This window comes from Barbus barbus (genome assembly GCF_936440315.1).
Source record: "Barbus barbus genome assembly, chromosome: 49".
Taxonomy (NCBI): Eukaryota; Metazoa; Chordata; class Actinopteri; order Cypriniformes; family Cyprinidae; genus Barbus; species Barbus barbus.
The window spans coordinates 12,332,647-12,350,447 of NC_136727.1; the positions used below are offsets into that span (position 1 = coordinate 12,332,647).

The 17,801-nt window shown below is 40.0% G+C and overlaps 1 protein-coding gene across 4 annotated transcripts in view; it reads left to right on the forward strand.

Annotated features, from left to right (window-relative positions):
• Window positions 1-17,801, forward strand: part of LOC306867131 (C3 and PZP-like alpha-2-macroglobulin domain-containing protein 8) — a 52,154-nt gene that overhangs the window by 17,711 nt on the left and 16,642 nt on the right. For all 4 annotated transcript variants that reach the window (XM_079412669.1, XM_079412671.1, XM_079412670.1 and 1 more), the window contains 26 exons: window positions 769-920; window positions 1,408-1,430; window positions 2,065-2,230; window positions 2,817-2,869; window positions 3,278-3,295; window positions 3,934-3,988; window positions 4,149-4,262; window positions 4,562-4,646; window positions 4,732-4,840; window positions 5,447-5,674; window positions 5,781-5,951; window positions 6,807-6,935; window positions 7,017-7,212; window positions 7,781-7,956; window positions 8,084-8,233; window positions 8,308-8,466; window positions 8,558-8,700; window positions 8,804-8,866; window positions 9,475-9,706; window positions 11,066-11,219; window positions 12,099-12,238; window positions 12,854-12,905; window positions 13,035-13,333; window positions 16,985-17,210; window positions 17,322-17,498; window positions 17,636-17,717. In XM_079412669.1, the coding sequence (XP_079268795.1) occupies window positions 769-920; window positions 1,408-1,430; window positions 2,065-2,230; window positions 2,817-2,869; window positions 3,278-3,295; window positions 3,934-3,988; window positions 4,149-4,262; window positions 4,562-4,646; window positions 4,732-4,840; window positions 5,447-5,674; window positions 5,781-5,951; window positions 6,807-6,935; window positions 7,017-7,212; window positions 7,781-7,956; window positions 8,084-8,233; window positions 8,308-8,466; window positions 8,558-8,700; window positions 8,804-8,866; window positions 9,475-9,706; window positions 11,066-11,219; window positions 12,099-12,238; window positions 12,854-12,905; window positions 13,035-13,333; window positions 16,985-17,210; window positions 17,322-17,498; window positions 17,636-17,717 (3,552 nt within the window). The remainder of the gene's footprint in view (window positions 1-768; window positions 921-1,407; window positions 1,431-2,064; window positions 2,231-2,816; window positions 2,870-3,277; window positions 3,296-3,933; window positions 3,989-4,148; window positions 4,263-4,561; window positions 4,647-4,731; window positions 4,841-5,446; window positions 5,675-5,780; window positions 5,952-6,806; window positions 6,936-7,016; window positions 7,213-7,780; window positions 7,957-8,083; window positions 8,234-8,307; window positions 8,467-8,557; window positions 8,701-8,803; window positions 8,867-9,474; window positions 9,707-11,065; window positions 11,220-12,098; window positions 12,239-12,853; window positions 12,906-13,034; window positions 13,334-16,984; window positions 17,211-17,321; window positions 17,499-17,635; window positions 17,718-17,801) is intronic.

Genomic DNA, 17,801 nt, shown 5'->3' on the forward strand with positions numbered 1-17,801 from the left:
CATTAATTACTCACCCTCATGTTGTTCCAAACCCGTAAGACCCCCGTTCATCTTCTGACACAAATGAAGATATTTTTGATGGAATCTGAGCGCTCTCCGACCCTCCCATAGACAGCAAGGGTCCTTACACGGTCAAGGCTCAGAAATGTAGCAAGGATATTAATACAATCCACCTGACATTAGTGGTTCGTGTGTACTCGGATACGCTGTTTACGTCGTTTACATTTTGATCTGAACGTAAACAAAGTATCTGCATACATATGTTGCTGTTTTTGATATAAAATAAAAAAAATTTTACAGTAAATTTAAACTTCTATAAAATGTTCATACTTTCAATTTTTTTTATTTTTCTGTATTCCAAAGCGTTAATGAAGTGGTCCTGCAAAGTGCCTTTGGATCCCCTTTTCAAAGTGGTCAACCCTTCATTGTAAATTAAGCTACAAGAGCAATTTGTTATATTAAAAGATGTTTTGGTAGGCTAAATTGAGGAGTCGGGGCCGTGGTGATCAGCCTTGGCGCTGAATATTCACCTTGCTCCCTAATTTACAAACTGACTATTGGTCGGAAATTTGAAATTTGAACTTCTGATATTTGTTTTCTGTTTTCCCAAGTGGTTATGTTGGGCACCCTTGTTTGTTTGATTTGTGAGTCCTATGATGTGAGATTCAGATGTATGCTCTAGCCAAAACAAAGTGTTAGCGTAATTGGTACCTGTAGTCTTGTGATGTAAACACACACAGCTGTTGCTCTCCGTCCTTTGATTCACAGAGGTTACCTGATTGCCGCGCCATCTGTGTTCCGTGCCGGTGTGGAAGAGGCCGTGAGTGTGACCATCTTCAATGCGGTAGAGGACACACTAGTACAACTGCAGCTCAGCGTCAAGGGCGAGATTGTGGCTCATAGCCGTGGCACTGTACGAGGTGAGAATTATGTTGGGTATTCACATAAATTGACGTTTCTATAGCTAAAATTTAAAATAGAAACTAAATAAGATAAAACACAATAATTACAGATGTAAAATAGTTTTTAATCAAGTTAATTTTTACATCTGTAATTATTGTTTTATCTTATTTAGTTTCTATTTTAAATTTTAATAACTATAGTTTTTGCCATGTTAATAGCTATAGAAACTGGCATGGCATTAACAACAAACCAACCAATATTGCTCCTTTTGCAATATCTTGACCCACCAAAGATCACTGTCCATGGTTTACATGTTAAATATCAATACTAATATTTAAGCTTCTTTTCCATAAATTGTGTCAAATTAAATGACACCAATCATAAATGATCATAATTTCTGGTTTGTGCAATAAAGCCCTTTATTTCACTATAAATTCACGCTTTGATGCAGAAATCTTGGCGCTTGTGCAGGTTTAACTTAACCGGTCATCTTTTTCATTTCAGATAAAGGCACCATCAAAATAAAGGTGAGCCAGTCATAAGCCAGTTTTAGCCCATAGTCCTTAAAGAGATAGTTCACCCAAAAATTAAGATTATGTCATTAATTACTGACCCTCATGTCGTTCCAAACCTGTAAGACCTTTGTTCATCTTCAGAACACAAATTAAGATATTTTTGATGAAATCCGAGAGCTCTCTGACCCTCCATAGACTTAAACACAACTGACACGTTCAAGGCCCAGAAAAGTAGTATGGACATCAATAAAATAGTCCATGTGATATCAGTGGTTCAATCTTAATTTTATGATTTTATTTTTTGTGCGCAAAGAAAATGCAAAACACGCATGTGTCGTGAACGTGTCGAAGTCTGACATTTGTGCACAAAAAGTATTCTCCTTGGACTATTTTAACAATGTCCTTACTAACTTTCTGGGCCTTGAACGTGTTGGTTACATTGCTGTCTATGCAGGGTCAGAAATCTCTCGGATTTCATCAAAAATATCTTAATTTGTGTTCCAAAGATGAATGAAGGTCTTACGGGTGTGGAACGACATGAGGGTGAGTAATTAATGACAGAACTTTCATTTTTGGTTGAACTAACCCTTAGCATCTGCACTGAGCTCAATGAGACCTTTATGCCTAATAACCACAATGTTCCCAGGTGCCGTCAGATCTCAGAGGCCAGGCACATCTGAAGGTTTGGGGGAACCGCCAGCTCAATGAGGGTGGCTACATCTTCCACAACCACACTACTGTGACGGTGGACAGTAAAGGCACAACTGTTTTCATCCAGACCGACAAGCCAGTCTATAAGCCCCGACAGAAAGGTCTCTCTCCTTTTACCAAATAGGAATGGGTTGCTGATGATGCTAACTGTGTTTGTATTGCTTAATGTCTCAATGCTGTTGATGTTGGCTATGTTTAGAGTCCTGCATACTACATACACACTGTATACTTCCTAATGTTTTAAAAAATGCCAAAAATAATGCAACACTAAACATTCCAAACAATAGATTGTTACATTGCTGTCACATGACCTCCATACAATTCCAGTTATTATCTTTTAAATTAATACAGTTATTTGGCATATGCCAAAACTCTTACCATTCTGGTTAAAGATGTTTTAAAAAACTTGGCCGATATCACTTCTGATTCATTCCTCACACTAGAAATGAAAGGCTATTTTAAGTGCATTGCACTGTGGGACACAATATTTTATGTTGCATGGTCTGTTACAAATTGTAGAATTTGGCAGATGTCATCTGAGTATTCTGTGCATACAGAAAATGTGCTTATTTTGCACACTGTACCTCCTGCATGCTATTCCAAACATAGCCAAATAGTGTTATGAATAGCTTTGCGAAATAAGTTTAATTTGAATTAATTACTGTTTTTTTTTTCTCTCCCTTCTAGTTCTTATAAATGTATATGCTGTCACACCAGACCTAAGGCCAACCAGTGAAAAGGTGAGGTCCTGAAATTACAAGCTAAAATATTAAATGATGCTTTGTATTAGAGAAGCATTGTCCTATTTAGCATCGGCAGTGTTTATTTAGTCTAAAATCTTCTTGCAAACACTTTTAGAAAGGCGCAATAGGTAGTTTAGCTCTATTACCCTCATGCAACAACGCAAATTAAAGAAACACGTTCACCAGAGATACTTAGAGACAAGCTTTTTTCTAAAAGGGGCTACAGCTATACCGTGTGGACAATGCTTACTGAAAACTGGGCTGCTGAAGATTGCACGCTGGCAAAATTCTACAAAACTTCTCTCAGATGCAGGATTGATTCAAATCTTGAGGAGGCTAAAGTAGCTGTAGTTATACAGTTTGTCGTCCTCATCCCTCTAATCAATTCTTTGTTTTGTTTTACAGATTGAAGCTTACATAGTGGTGAGTGGAGGCCGTGGGGTGGACACTGTTCTGGTTGGGAAGCATGGTTGGAGTGTTTCTATCCCAGCAGGGTCCATGTTGCACAGCTATAGAGCTTGACAACTGGTCGCCGGTGTTGGGTTCGACCCTAGAGCAGACGCTAGCGGGCGACTAGGGAGATAAAAGTCTTCCTGGGGCCTTGCCCCCCACTGCTCTGTGCTCAGCTTCCATCTCTTTCCCACATGCTGCTTGGTCTTTGAAGCGTCTCTGGGGCAAACACTGTTGCTCAGTTCCAGAAAATTCTTCTGAAAGCTGTGCAAATGGCCAGAGGGGGACCAGAAAAAAAACTTTGCTATGTATGCGATGTTTCATGTTTATGTTTGTTTGGCACCGTCGGCCTCTGGCTCTCGCCAGAGGAAGTGTCAGTTGGGGTGTGTGTAGTTTTGCCCTGATTGACAGGCTCCTGGAGTGTTGGCCCTTTGAGTCAGGGCAAGGTCAGTTTGTTTGAAAGCATCATTGGATTTGAGACATGATTGCTTAAGCTTGATTCTTTGCCTTCTTTTTAAAGTGGCCTCTGGATGGATTTAAGGCAAGCAAATAAACAATAATGTGAGTATTTTTACCACATACTGTTTAAGATTACCACTTTGTTTACCTAGGACCCCAGAGGATCCCGCATAGTCCATTGGAAAGATCTGAAGTCTGTATGCTGTGGTAAGAATTGTTACTATTGTGTTCCTTTGACTGTAATCAGGCTTTTGTATACTTTAAAAATGTTGCAATCATTGCATAATCACACTGTGCAACTTTAGTTTGTGTGACAGTCACCGAGATATGTAATAAGCTTTGATCACCATAATATTTTCTCTGTTAGGAATTGTCAATATGAGCTTTCCGCTGTCAGACCAACCAGTCTTTGGTGAATGGTTAGTCTTTGTGGAGATGCAAGGCCACACGTACAACAAGTCGTTTGAAGTGCAGACGTATGGTAAGGAGTGTTTATCCTTTTTAAAGAACTGATTCAAATAAATGTAACAACACAATGTAGTAAATCGTCTCTAAAAGATGGAAAATTAATAACACTCTTCAAAGAATGAATCCATAATATGCTATCATTTCACGAACACAGATTTTCACAACAAGGACAGTTTCAAAACAAAGGAAATTATTTTTTTGCATATTATCAACTAAAATGTTATTGTTGACTAAAACTTCCATCTCAGTAAGAGTGAAATGGGCAGAAACCAATAAATAAGATTGATTTTGGTCTGTATTTGTCTTGAACAGTCATGCCCAGGTTTGAGCTCATCATTGAGCCCCCTCCCTACATTCGAGACCTCAATTCATGTGAACAGGTCACAGTCAAGGCAAGGTACTAGGACAAAAACCTGCCTGACACCTTAAGCTAGTCATTTTACAATTGCCTCCGATTTCTTACTCGCCCTGCCTTATTCCAGGTACACCTTTGGAAAGCCAGTGTCGGGCAAATTAACAGTTAATATGACAGTCAATGGTGTAGGCTACTACAGACATGAAGTCGGCCACTCGGTGGTGAAATCAACGGAGGTGAGTTCATGAAAGTATTTATCTGCTGAAAAGTCAAATCAAGTCACCTTTATTTATATAGCGCTTTTAACAATACAGATTGTGTCAAAGCACTTAACAGTATCAAATTGGAGTCTTGCATATGTTCTGCTTTGCATGCTGTCTTCTCCATGAGGTTCCTTAACTTGCTTAACCAGTGAAACTTCTTTAGTTGACTGTCTTCACCAGCAAAGATTTGCAAGCATGGCTGCACTGGTCTGCTAGGGCTCTATCCCAAATGCCAGCCTCACCCTTTGCGGTCCACCTCTAATTTCACACTTGTAACGACATGTAGACTGTTGAGTAGTAGTCCACTGTAATGTCAAGACCAGTGCAAGCTCCGCAAAAGGAGACATTGCTGGCATGTGGTTTCCACAAAGGTGTAGTCCGTAGCCACTCCTTGCAGTCTGCATGGACAAAACTGCAAGTCCACATAAAAAATTGCCAATTTGGACAGGGGGCAAGATTGATCAGTAACTAACCAGTGTTAATCAACTAGTCCAAGTTAGTCTTTTTAGCACGCTATGCCCTTGTAACATCAAAAGTAAGTAGCAATTCTCTGCAACAAGTTTCTTTTCTTCTACATAGATTAAAGGCTCAGCCACTTTCAGCCTCTGTGTGAAGGACATGATGCCCTTAGAGGTTACAGACCATTTCCGAGGTGCAGTGCACATGTGGGTGACAGTGAGCAGCGTGGATGGTGGACAGCAGACCATGTTTGATGATTCAACGCCCGTCCACAAGCAGCTCATTGACATCAAGTATTCCAAAGATACTCGCAAGCAGTTCAAACCTGGTCTGCCCTACAAAGGGATGGTGAGAGGAGGATCAGTCTTCTGGTAGAAAACGGATGATGTTTCCTTTTATGCTTTCTACTAATCAATGCTAATTTGGAATGATCGTTTTTCACCACTGACCCCAGATTGAGGTGAATTATCCGGACGGGAGTCCAGCGGAAGGAGTACAAGTGCGGGTTAAGGCCGAACTTACCCCGAAGGACAACATCTACACTAGTGAGCTGGTCTCACGCAATGGCAAGGCCACTTTTGAGATTCCCTCCATCCCTACAGCTGCGCAGTACGTCTGGCTGGAGGTCAGTGGGAGGGATTTGGAGATTTGGTGGACGCTTTTTTTAGGGGTGGTGCAGGGTAGCCAAACTTCTTGCAGATTTGTGTTCTGCTCCAACACACTTGCCTGTAATTTACAAGTAATCTTTACACCTTTATTACCTGGTAAGGGTATTAGGAAGGTATGTTTGTTCAGGATTGGAGCCAAACTCTGCAAACCTCCAGCAGCAGGATTGGTTACCCTGACCTAGTGCTTAAGAGGCTAGGTTAGTAGGTTCAAATCCTGAAAAGTTATAGTTTCAAACACTAGTGTTGCATGAAGTAGTACCATTGTTCAGCAAGGCACATGACTCCCAGGTTGCTCAAGTGCCATTGGGATGGTTCCTCTAATGTAGGGGTGTCCAAACCAGTTCCCGGAGGGTCACTATCCTGCAGAGTTTAGCCCAACACATCTGAACTAATCAAGGTCATAAGACTCACAAGAAACCTCCAAGCAAACGTGTTGGATCTGGTTGGATCTGCTGGACACTGGCCTTCCAGGATCAGGATTGCATACCCTGCTCTAATGTCACTTTCACACTAGAAGTTTTGATGTAAACCTGAATTTTATTGACTATGAAGTTTGGTTTGTTTGATCATTGAGAAGGACATCTTTCAGGTAAACACTAAGGATCCACGTTTGCATCTGTGTAAATCTGGAGTATGGTTCAATATGCTTTGTGAAAGATAGTAATATAGTCTGAAAGATAACTACTATTAATTGTTTTTGTATAGCTTTTCACCAATATTTTGGGAGTAGTAGCACCAAATACAGTCCAAGTCACAGTACCTTCTATTTCTAACTTTCAGATTCAGTTAATTTGTTTTCTTTTTGCTTGCAGTCAAAAGTGACTGCCATTGATGGTAGGCCTGCAGGAGACCAGTACCTTCCCAACTATCTGTCCATCAGTAGCTGGTATTCTCCTAGCAAGTGCCACATCCAGCTCCTAAATCCCAGTGCTCCTCTTGTGGTAAGAGACACTGCCAATATAATTAGCGATACTTGATAAGACAAACAACCTTTAATCATGGAAGCACCTGTTTGTGCCTAGATTGGACAAGAAGCAGAGATCTCCTTGAAGTCCACGTGTCCCTGTAACTTCACTTTGCACTACGAGATCGCCTCTCGTGGGAATATCGTGCAGTCGGGTCAGAGACATGCCAAGAGCATGGCCCACCGTGAAAAGAGAGCTACAGTCACCTTTGACACGAACATTCACACCACTGCCAAACCGCCTCGAGACTCCGGTCAGTTATATTGCAATAACAGCAATATGCCTTTTTCAATTTAGTGACTCATTTATGGGCACTTTTGGTCATAAAATACATTGTATTTAAAATACTGTTTTTGTACTTTTTAAAACTTTTTTTTTTTTTTTTTAAATCCCTGAGTCTTTTAAGGCTGATTTTACAGATAAAATTTTATATATCCTAAATACAATTAAATTATATTTCCACTTTTCTTTTGGCATACTGTGACAAAATGACAAAAAATATTTACCTTGATTTTCTTTGTTTTTGTCTTTAATCTAATGGCCCTTACTTACACTGTTGTCTGCTAGGTAATTCATAAAATTGTAGTGGATTTTGTTACTTTTAATTTAAATACTTCATGCTTTATTTTTCCTTATTTCTAATTCATCAGTTTTATGTACTGTGCATTGTTCTAAGAATAATATTGCTTTTTTCATGACACAATGTTTTGAAACATTAATTAAATAATGAAGCTTACCATTAGCTCATAAAGGCACTATTCTTCCTCTTTTTTTCCTCCCCATTTTGTGTGTGTCCATCTTTATGTCCTCTGTCTGCCCAGACTCTGGTGTGTCCTCTACTCAGGCTGAAACAGACAGCTGCGTTTCTGTTCTCCATTTCAACGTGACTCCTGCCATGGCCCCCCTCAGTCGCTTACTGGTTTACTATGTTCGGGAAAATGGAGAGGGGGTGACTGACAGTCTGCAGCTTCCTGTGCAGCCCCGTTTTGAAAATGAGGTGAGTTAGGTTGAAGCTCACTACTTAATTATCTGGTTTATAATTTATTAAAGGCACAGTTCACCAACAGTTCTTTCATTGTTCACACCTTCTTCTTGTTCCAAACTCATGAGTTTCTTGTCCTTAGGTCTCTGTGTCTTTGTCCTCAAACGAGTCGATGCCGGGCAGTCCAGTGAACATGAAGGTCCGAGCAGAGAGTGGCTCATGTGTATGTGTAGCTTCTGTGGACAAAAGCATGTACCTTCTCAAACCAGGCTTCCAGCTCACTCCTGAGAAGGTTGGTTCCCATATGAACTTCAAACATGTCACCAATAGCTCAGAAATTGTCTTAACAGTTTCTTGGGTTTGCAGGTGTTTAAGGAACTGGCTGAATTTGATGTGTCTGATGCCTTTGGGGTACCCAAAGATGAGGGACATTTTTGGTGGCCTGGCTTGTCATCGCGAAGACGACGTTCCTCTGTGTTTCCATGGCACTGGGACATCACTAAAGATGCCCGTTTTGCTTTTACGGTGAGAACATCACCGTCTCCCATTTAAAAAAAAAAAATAAACCTCTAGTTTAGATATTAAAGGCTAATATGTTTATGTAAAATTGTTGTAGGAGACAGGGCTGGTGGTGATGACAGATATGGTGAGTCTGAATCACAGGCAGAGTGGAGGGATGTACACAGACGAGGCCGTGCCCGCTTTTCAACCGCACTCCTCCACCTTAGTGGCAGCTATGCACTCCAGATCTGGGACACGGTACACATGCTCGCAGTGTCTGAAATTATAAGGTTAATCTCACAGGTGGTTGTCTCTAAGGTCAGTAAGAGAGTTGTTTCTTATATCAGTGTGTGTTTTTCAGGGCAGAGAACCGCAGGCGTACGTTCTTCCCAGAAACATGGATATGGCATTGCTTTAACGTCAGGTAGTAAAATATTACTTTGGTTAACTAAAATTATATGAATTTAAGATTTTTTTAAAAGAAATGATAACTTTTATTAAGCATTAAATTGATCAAAAGTGACTGCAAAGGCTAAAAGATTTGTATTTCAAATAAATGCTGTGTGTTTGAACTTTCTTTTCAAAGTATCATGAAAAATATTATTCCCATTTGCACCCCAATTGTTTCAACACTGATGAGAAAATCTTTCTTGAGCAGCAAATCTGCATATTAGAATAATTTCTGAAGGATCATGTGACACCGAAGACTGCAGTAAAAATTAAAATACAGCTTTGCCATCATAGGAATAAATTATACTTTAAAATATATATATATATATATGCGTGCATGTACAGTTGTAGTCAAAAGTTTACATACACCTTGCAGAAGGAAAAGCCATGCATTATCTTTTTGAATTTGAAGATCGGGTAAATTTAACTTAATTTGTCTTCTGGAAAACATGTAAGTATCTTCTGTAGCTTCTGAAGGGCAGTACTAAATGAAAAAATAAGATATTTAGGCAAAACAAGAAAAATGCACTCATCTTCATTCTGTTGAAAAGTTATATATATGTATGTAACTTTGATTGACAGCAGTGTTACTGGAGAGGCTGAGTTACGCTTGGACGTCCCTGATTCCATCACCACATGGGTGACGGAGGCTATTGTTCTGTCTGCTGAAAAGGGTCTGGGCCTAGCTCAGATCACAGAGCTGCGCACATTCAAGCCCTTCTTCGTTGACTTCACCCTGCCATACAGCGTTGTCCGTGGTGAACAAACCAAAGTCCCATTGACAGTGTATAACTACCTTCCTACGTGTGCAGAGGTATGTGCATGTGCTTTTACACAGAAAAATACATCAACGTTTGCCACAATCTTAAAAGGGTCATGAACTCTTTTTTTATTTATTTTTTTATTTTGTACTGTTCTGTGAGGTCCACTTATAATGTTATCAAGATTTTTTACATCAAAATACATCCGAATTTAGAAGCAATAGGCTATTTTCTGTCCTGTTTTAACCCCCTGATCAGAATTGCTCTATCAATAGACGTGACGGATTGTAGACTTGGAAGTAAACAGCCACTGCTATGATTGGCTAACAGTTGTGTGTGTTTGACAGTTTACATCCTTCAGAGATGGACGCGGCAGTGATTTAGGTTTAAAATGCATAAATACTCAGTACATATCAAACAATCTGTTTAACAGATAATAGTGACCACATAATGAAAACAGTTACTAGGTTACATTTACAATATAGTTGGCACAGCATCGTCTTTTAGTTTCAATCTTTCTGAAAATGTTGTCGAATTGTGCCTTGTTTGTAAATGAATCCATGGTAAAATTAAGTGATCAAAAGAGCAAGTTCTTACTGACGCGTCTGGCATTTCATAAAAAATAAAGGTCATCAAATAAAGTCTATAGTTTGGTTTATGCGTAGACCTGCGTTTGCCTGTCTCGATATTTACACTACATGCATGAATCGGTGGGCGGGGTTAAGCAGTGATGTAGAAGCAGGCGTTGATATTCTGCGGAGGCGGTGTTTAGCCACACTATTACATAATACAATGGTACATTCCACAACCGATCATTTTAATAGATTGGCTTCAATATAAGCTGTTTTGGACTAACAAGAAAGTTTTGAATTCTGAAATGGGATGTTTTTATAGCACAATGACCTCTTATATATCACAGTGTTATCATAGAGAATTGGGGCCAATAAGCAATCACCCAAGACACCCTAGCAACCGCCAAGCAAACTCAGAACATCTTAGTAACTAAATAGCAGCACTTTGGCACCATGGGAATGAATTTTGCACAGATAAGCACCATTTACAAGACACGTGCATGTCTTTGACTACCATAGATGCTATGCAAACCAGTTTCTGCCATCATATCATGTGGACTCAAATGTTATTTAGTATCAGCTTATTTTTTACTTGAGGTATGTGCAGAGAAAAGATTTGCAGCAGTGTTGGCGCTGAGGGGTTTAGAGTTGAATCTTCGAGGAACGATGGGAGGCAATGAGTTAAGCTGCATGGAAAATGTGCAATGCACCTCAAAAATTCCCCAGAATACTTTGGGAGCCCTTGGGAGTTCATGCCTTATAAGCTTGAAAATGCAGATCGCATGTGTTTGTATGATACGGAGAAACTCCATGACTTCTTTTTACACTCATTCTCTGCAGGTCCATGTGAAAGTGTCAGTGCCCAAAGGGATCAAGTTTGTGGGTCACCCAGGAAAACACCATCTTACCCGGAAAAAGTGTGTGGTGCCTGGGGAGGCCACGCCCACTTTTATAGTACTGCTCTTTTCTGAACTGGTATCTGCCAACATCACAGGTTAGGCCACTGAATACTTAATCAATGGGTAAACCAAATCTTTCACGGAAACAGTATAATAAATCAGAAAAACTTCAGGAGATGCATCTTACTTTAAACAGTATTGAAGGAGTTAACCTGTATGCTGGATAGTTAGATCAAAAGGTTTTTTGGATCATGAGATACAAATTCAGTTGTCTGGTAGTTTATAAATCTTCTGCTTGCTTCATGTTTGACAAGAATTGTGTGTTTGTTCTCACTGTTGTTTACAGAAGGTTTATTATTACAAGACATTGCAAACATTCCTGAGAATATTAATCAACCACTGTCGCATATTTTGACTCTTTGACTTGTATCAGCCTGCAGTTTCTTATATGTACTGCCATTATGGCCTTAGCAAAGCACAGCTGCCAAATGAAACCCATGTCATTGACTTATGTAATGACCCATGCTGGACAACAACGATGTTCTTTTTAAGTTATCAGACATTGAAAAGTACATAAGGGCATAGAGGTGGGGGTCTTTTCTATGCATCTTTGTGGCTTGTCAATGAATTTGCAGGTCAGTGCTGGCCAATGGGCCCCCCATGGCTCTGTCCTAGTCCCCCTGGCTCCAAGTCCTTCCTTCTCACTACACACATACAAAGGGGCTTTACTGGCAAGCAGCCATTCTGCTGCGAAGCCATGTGTGTATCCTATTATCCCCAGGCCATCTGGGTCTCGGAAGACATTAGGGGGTTTATTAAAAAAAGGCTGCCAGAAGTCTCCCATGTGTGCACTTGTACATGTATACTTTTCCAAACACCAACTCGTCCCCTCATATGCACCCATAATGCAAATAAATCATTATTAGTGTCACTGAGTTGTGATCTTTAATGTCTCATATTTGTTTCCATGGCAGCTCGCGCCGTGGCCTATAATGAGCCAAGTTGCTGCTCTGATGGGCTGCAGTCCATCAAACCAGGCAAAGTGGGTGAGGAACAGGAGGACAGGAGAAGCCCTGCAGGAATGGACTATGTGCGCAGGAGTGTGCTGGTAGAGGTGGGAACCCTGGATCTTATTGTCGCTATATGTTGTGCTGCAAACTGGTGTATTATGTAACCATTCAGATAGTTTTTTAATGTACCGGTTGATTGGCTGAGCACTGTATAGTTAGCACTGGGAATCTGTTGTTGCTGTGTTCCAGACCAGAGTATGTGAGTGCTACAAAGTTAAAGGATTAGTTCACTTCCAGAATAAAAATTCAAGCATTTGTGGTTGAAAAGTAATTAATTTTTTATTTTCTTTAGAAAATGACTGATCGTTTCACTAGATAAAACCCTTATTAATCAACTGGTATCATTTAGAACCCTTTGAAGCTGCATTGAAACTGCAATTTGGACCTTCAACCCATTGGCCACCATTGAAGTCTCGTATATGGAGAAAAATCCTGTAATGTTTTCCTCAAAAATCTTAATTTCTTTTTGACTGAAGTAAGAAAGACATGAACATCTTGGATGGCATGGGAGTTAGTAAATTATCAGGATTTTTTTATTCTGGAAGTGAACTAATCCTTTAAAGATCGTGCAGAGGAGTTATGTGATTTTGCCTGGAGCAAGGTGTTTGTTTTTTAGTAGTTCAGTTGCTTAAACATCCCTTATTCCTGCTTTTCCATAGCCTGAAGGTTTACCTAGAGAGTACACATACAGCGTCTTTTTCTGTCCGAATGGTAAGATCTTTCCTGTTGTTTATTAATTCTCTAATAAGTTCAAACTGATAGTAATAACTTCTAGTTTCATGTTAGAATCCAAAGAGTGGGGAGTTTATTCTCCAATATTTCTTCACTGACATTTCGCAGAACGAATCCATATCTCCACACCCAACAAATATGAGTATCAATACGTCAAGAAGCCAGCGAAGGTCACGCACGTACAAGTCTCCATCAAAAGTCATAATGACGCCCACATTGCCCTCTCGCCCAGTGCACATGACAGCACGGAAATGGTGGAAATTGTCTTGGGTGGGCGGCAAAACTCACGCTCCTGGATCTCACGGGGTAAGATGGGAGAGCCTGTTGCCAGCGCCCCAACGCCAGGAATCCTATCCTGGGATGAGTTCCGAAGCTTTTGGATCAGCTGGAGAGGAGGGGGAGTGCAGGTAAGTTAGATATGAAAACATTAGGAAATGCGGTTTTTAATTTGATAGCTAAAGGTGTACTCACACTAGGCAATCTTAACCATGCCCAAGTGCGTTTGACCCCCAAAGCCCGGTTCGTTTGACTAGTGTGATTACTCCGTACTGTGCGGTTCGTTTAGCCATCCCTGGCTCAGTTGGAAGAGGAGGGCCAGCCAGAGCACAGTTAAGTTGGGCCTCAGGTGTGGTACACATGTAGTGTGAGCGCTAACCCAACCCGAGTTCGGAACTTGAAATGATATATCTGCCATATATTGTGTCACCAAGTCCCAAATGACTCAAAATAATAAACGTTTACATTACATTTACATTTAGTCATTTAGCTGATGCTTTTATCCAAAGCGACTTACAAATGAATAACTTTGTTAACCACAAAGTTAAGAAAACGATGGATTCCACTGTGAAGTTTCCCACTTATGAAGTTGTTCACGAGCTTGTCGCATTCAATGATTTGTTGTCAGAAAGAATAAAATGTAATATTCCATTGGTTGATAACCAATGGAATATATATGATAACCAATGGAATAGTTGATAACCACTTACATTTCACTGCTGGTTATACTTTGTATAATTGTGTATGTGACGAATAAAAATCTTGAATCTTGAATCTTGAACCATAAACATTCACCGCGCTAGATAGTCAGCTTGCTCATGATTCTGGAATTTTAGTCAAATACATGCTTATCTTACTGTTTATAATACATACAATATGCTTAAAATGATTGTTCATATATAAATAGGCACCACTTTAACGACAAGACAAAGTGATGTAGTTGTAGTTAACTAATAAAAAATAGCATTGACAGCAGTTGTCCCCTCCCCATGTTTAAAGTTTATGTCCCGTCTAACTCGCATACTCGAGTATCAAATCTTTGTGTTTCCCAGTAGTAAATACGACTTGAGAGGCCGTTCATGTCCAATGTCTTATTAGGAAGCTCGTATTTATGATAATTCCAGTAGCACTTGAAGGCAGCATAAAGCATGCTCCGGCCTGGAAAGTAAAGTGCAATGTGAGTGCAGGCCAGCGGGGGAGTTGGGAGGGGGCACGTTCGGGTTTGGTACACAGTTTGGCAACTGTGTCTAGTGTGAGTACACCCTAAGATATAGATGGCATTTCAGGATGGGACGTTAGGTCAAACTATAGGATGTAAAATAGCGATTTAACTCATTTTAAGACCACAAGGTAGAGCTGCACGATTAATCATTAAAAGATTGCGATCTCGATTCAAACACCCACACAATCTTATTTCTACACTGAACAAAATTATAAACGCGACACTTGTTTTTGCCCCCATTTTTTATGAGCTGAACTCAAAGATCTAAGGCTTTTTCTATGTACACAAAAGGCCTATTTCTCTCAAACATTGTTCACAAATCTGTCTAAATCTGTGTTAGTGAGCACTTCTCCTTTGCCGATATAATCCATCCATCTCACAGGTGTGGCATATCAACATGCTGATTAGACAGCATGATTATTGCACAGGTGTGCCTTAGGCTGGCCACAATAAAAGGCCACTCTAAAATGTGCAGTTTTATCACACAGCACAATGCCACAGAAGTGTTGCGTTTATAATTTTGTTCAGTATAAAGGTTTGATAGACACAGATGAATAGTTGCCATTTACAAAGTCATTTCAGAACATTCAAATCAGTGTTCGCGCTGCCGCTGACACAGAAAGAGTAGTTCTCATGATTGGATATGAAACAGCTTCACAAGCAGTCTTTTCAACCACACAGTATTATTTCTGTCTTACAATAATTTATATTATCACAGAAGTATTTGGATAAAAGTTTATAGTTCGGATATAAATACTGATGTCTGTGGTTGCGATCAAAATGGAAAATATCATCTTTTGAAAGCAATTTTCGCTTCAAATTGCTGCTTCAAATAAAATTAGTTGATTACAATATTTATTACATTGTTTTGCCAGTAGGTGGCGACCAGATGATTGTTAAAAAAATGCATTTGTCATTGAATCATTAATTCAAGAGATTTATAAAAAAAAATGCTGATTCATTCAGCAATGGAACAAGTGAAGTATATATGAGTGAGTCATTGAATCATTCACTCAAACATTTTTAAATAATTCATTCAAATTAATTAAACATTTTTTAATAGAATGGGGTAATTATGTTTTTTGTCACAGCCTCTAGTAAATTACATGTTATTTTGCTTAGTTCAGAATCGTGGGAGAACTGTGATCTCTGTTTGAAACAAAAAAAATCATGATTCTCAATTTATCCAGAGTCGTGCAGCCCTACCACAAGGGGTCGCTGTCATCAAACTCAGCAAGTTTGTTCAGACCGTGGAGGCAGTGGCGCTTACCAAGTTTCGCTTTGGTAGGGAAAAAGTTTCGCTGAGTTACAGTTCACTTTGGTACAGTGCAATTTCGCAACATTTTGTGAATATCAAAAATCCATTCGGTACATTTTGTGAGTCTTGTCCATTTAGTAAATATCTGCGATGATAGTGAAAAATTTAATACGACTTGTAGGAGGAGTTATTTTGTGCTACATTTCTAGCTTGTTACTAGAAAACTGGCTACACCAGGGCTGTCCAAACTCCGGGCAGGTGTCCTGCAGAGTTTAGCTCCAACCTTAATTAAACACACCTGAAGCTGCTAATCAAGGTCTTACTAGTCATACTAGAAGCTTCCATGCAGGTGTGTTGAGGCAAGTTGGAGCTAAACTCTGCAGGACACCGGCCCTCCAGGACCGAGTTTGGACAGCCCTGGGCCACACCATTTTCAGAACCGCTCAGCAACTGTCATGCTATCAAAAAATTTAGTTCTGTTAGTAGTGTCGCTATGTTAAGTTAGTTGCTCCCCAACATACTACATACTAATGAGGTCATATTCTACTGGCTAATGCCACTTCAAAGACCCAGTGATTTATGATCATTGAGTTGCTCTCATTGGCACAGAAATATTCACATCCAGCACCTCTACTCTGTTGCACTGGTATAGCTACTTGCATATAACTGGGGCTACATTTGTTTTGAAAGTGACCTATTTTCATTTTTGGATGATGAGTCATGTTCCATTGTACATGATCTAATATACAATGACAAATCTTGATAATGCAGGGAGTCTGTCTATTAACGTGAGATTTCAAACTGGGTCTATGTAGGCTTAAGGTGATGTGGGTAGCTTTTGCCAAGACATAGCAATTGTTTTTATGAGACCCCTGTGCTTGTTAAATGCAGTATTTATCAAACTGCTTTTTGAGTAGAACTTAATTGGTTTCCATGTTGTTATTATTGAATTAAAGTGTGTCATACTTGCTTGGTTTTTCTCTGAATGAGCGCATGCATATCTCCACCATGTCATGCACTGATCAGTTCATCATTTTTTGGGGGGTGTTTACGAAAAATAAAAATTTGGAAAGACGCTTCTATTTTCACAAGCTCTAAAAGCAAATACAAAACACCTGCACAGTGCTTTTCAGTTTAGATGCTTCATTGTGTTTATCTGGTCTTCCAGATGGCCCACTTGAAAAGTACCTACAACCCTTTTAAAACAATCTAAAAAGACCAGACAAATCATCTTGGCCTAGCCTGAATACCAGCTTATCACTATAGTCTGGTTTTATGGTTACATAATCTTTCTGGTGATAGGTGGGGCATGGCCTAGAGCCATCCAGTGAGACCCTGATTCTGCAGTGGGCTGGACCACTCCCTGCTCAGGTGCGGCATATTGGTTTCTCCACTGGCTGGGGTTCTGTTGGTGAGTTTAGGATCTGGCGCAAAGAAGATGCAGATGAGAACCACAATGAGGCCTTCACTCTGGGAGTCCCACACAATGTGGTGCCAGGCTCAGAGAGAGCCACCGCTGCCATGATTGGTGAGGATGAATTTATAGTGTAGCCACCCAACAGAACAAGCTACTAATGCAACTTAAAGTTTCTTTAATTTAGATGTGCAGTTGCTATTGTGACAGTCTTTTGTGTCCCAGGTGATGTTATGGGGCCTACCCTGAAAAATCTCGACAAGCTCCTCAGACTCCCCTTTGGTTGTGGGGAGCAGAACATGATCCACTTCGCTCCCAACGTCTTTGTGCTCAAGTACCTTCAGAAAACCCATCAGCTCAGCCCAGAGGTAGAGGCAGAGGCCACTGACTACCTACTGCAAGGTACAAGACAAAACATGCTTTCATTCTTAAATGCGTCTTCTTGATTTTTAATCATCTGAAGAATTATTTTAAAGTGATTGAAGGTCTGTATGAACGCAGTGCAAACAATGCCTTGGGTCTTCTAATGTACCTGGCAGGTTATCAGAGGCAACTGACATACAAGAGGCAGGATGGTTCCTACAGTGCCTTTGGGGAAAGAGATTCCTCCGGAAGCATGTGGTAAGCTTCTATTGTGTGAAGTCTGTACATGCTGTGTCTGCTAAGAAGTTGGCTTTAATTACAATAGCGTAAACCATATTTTTG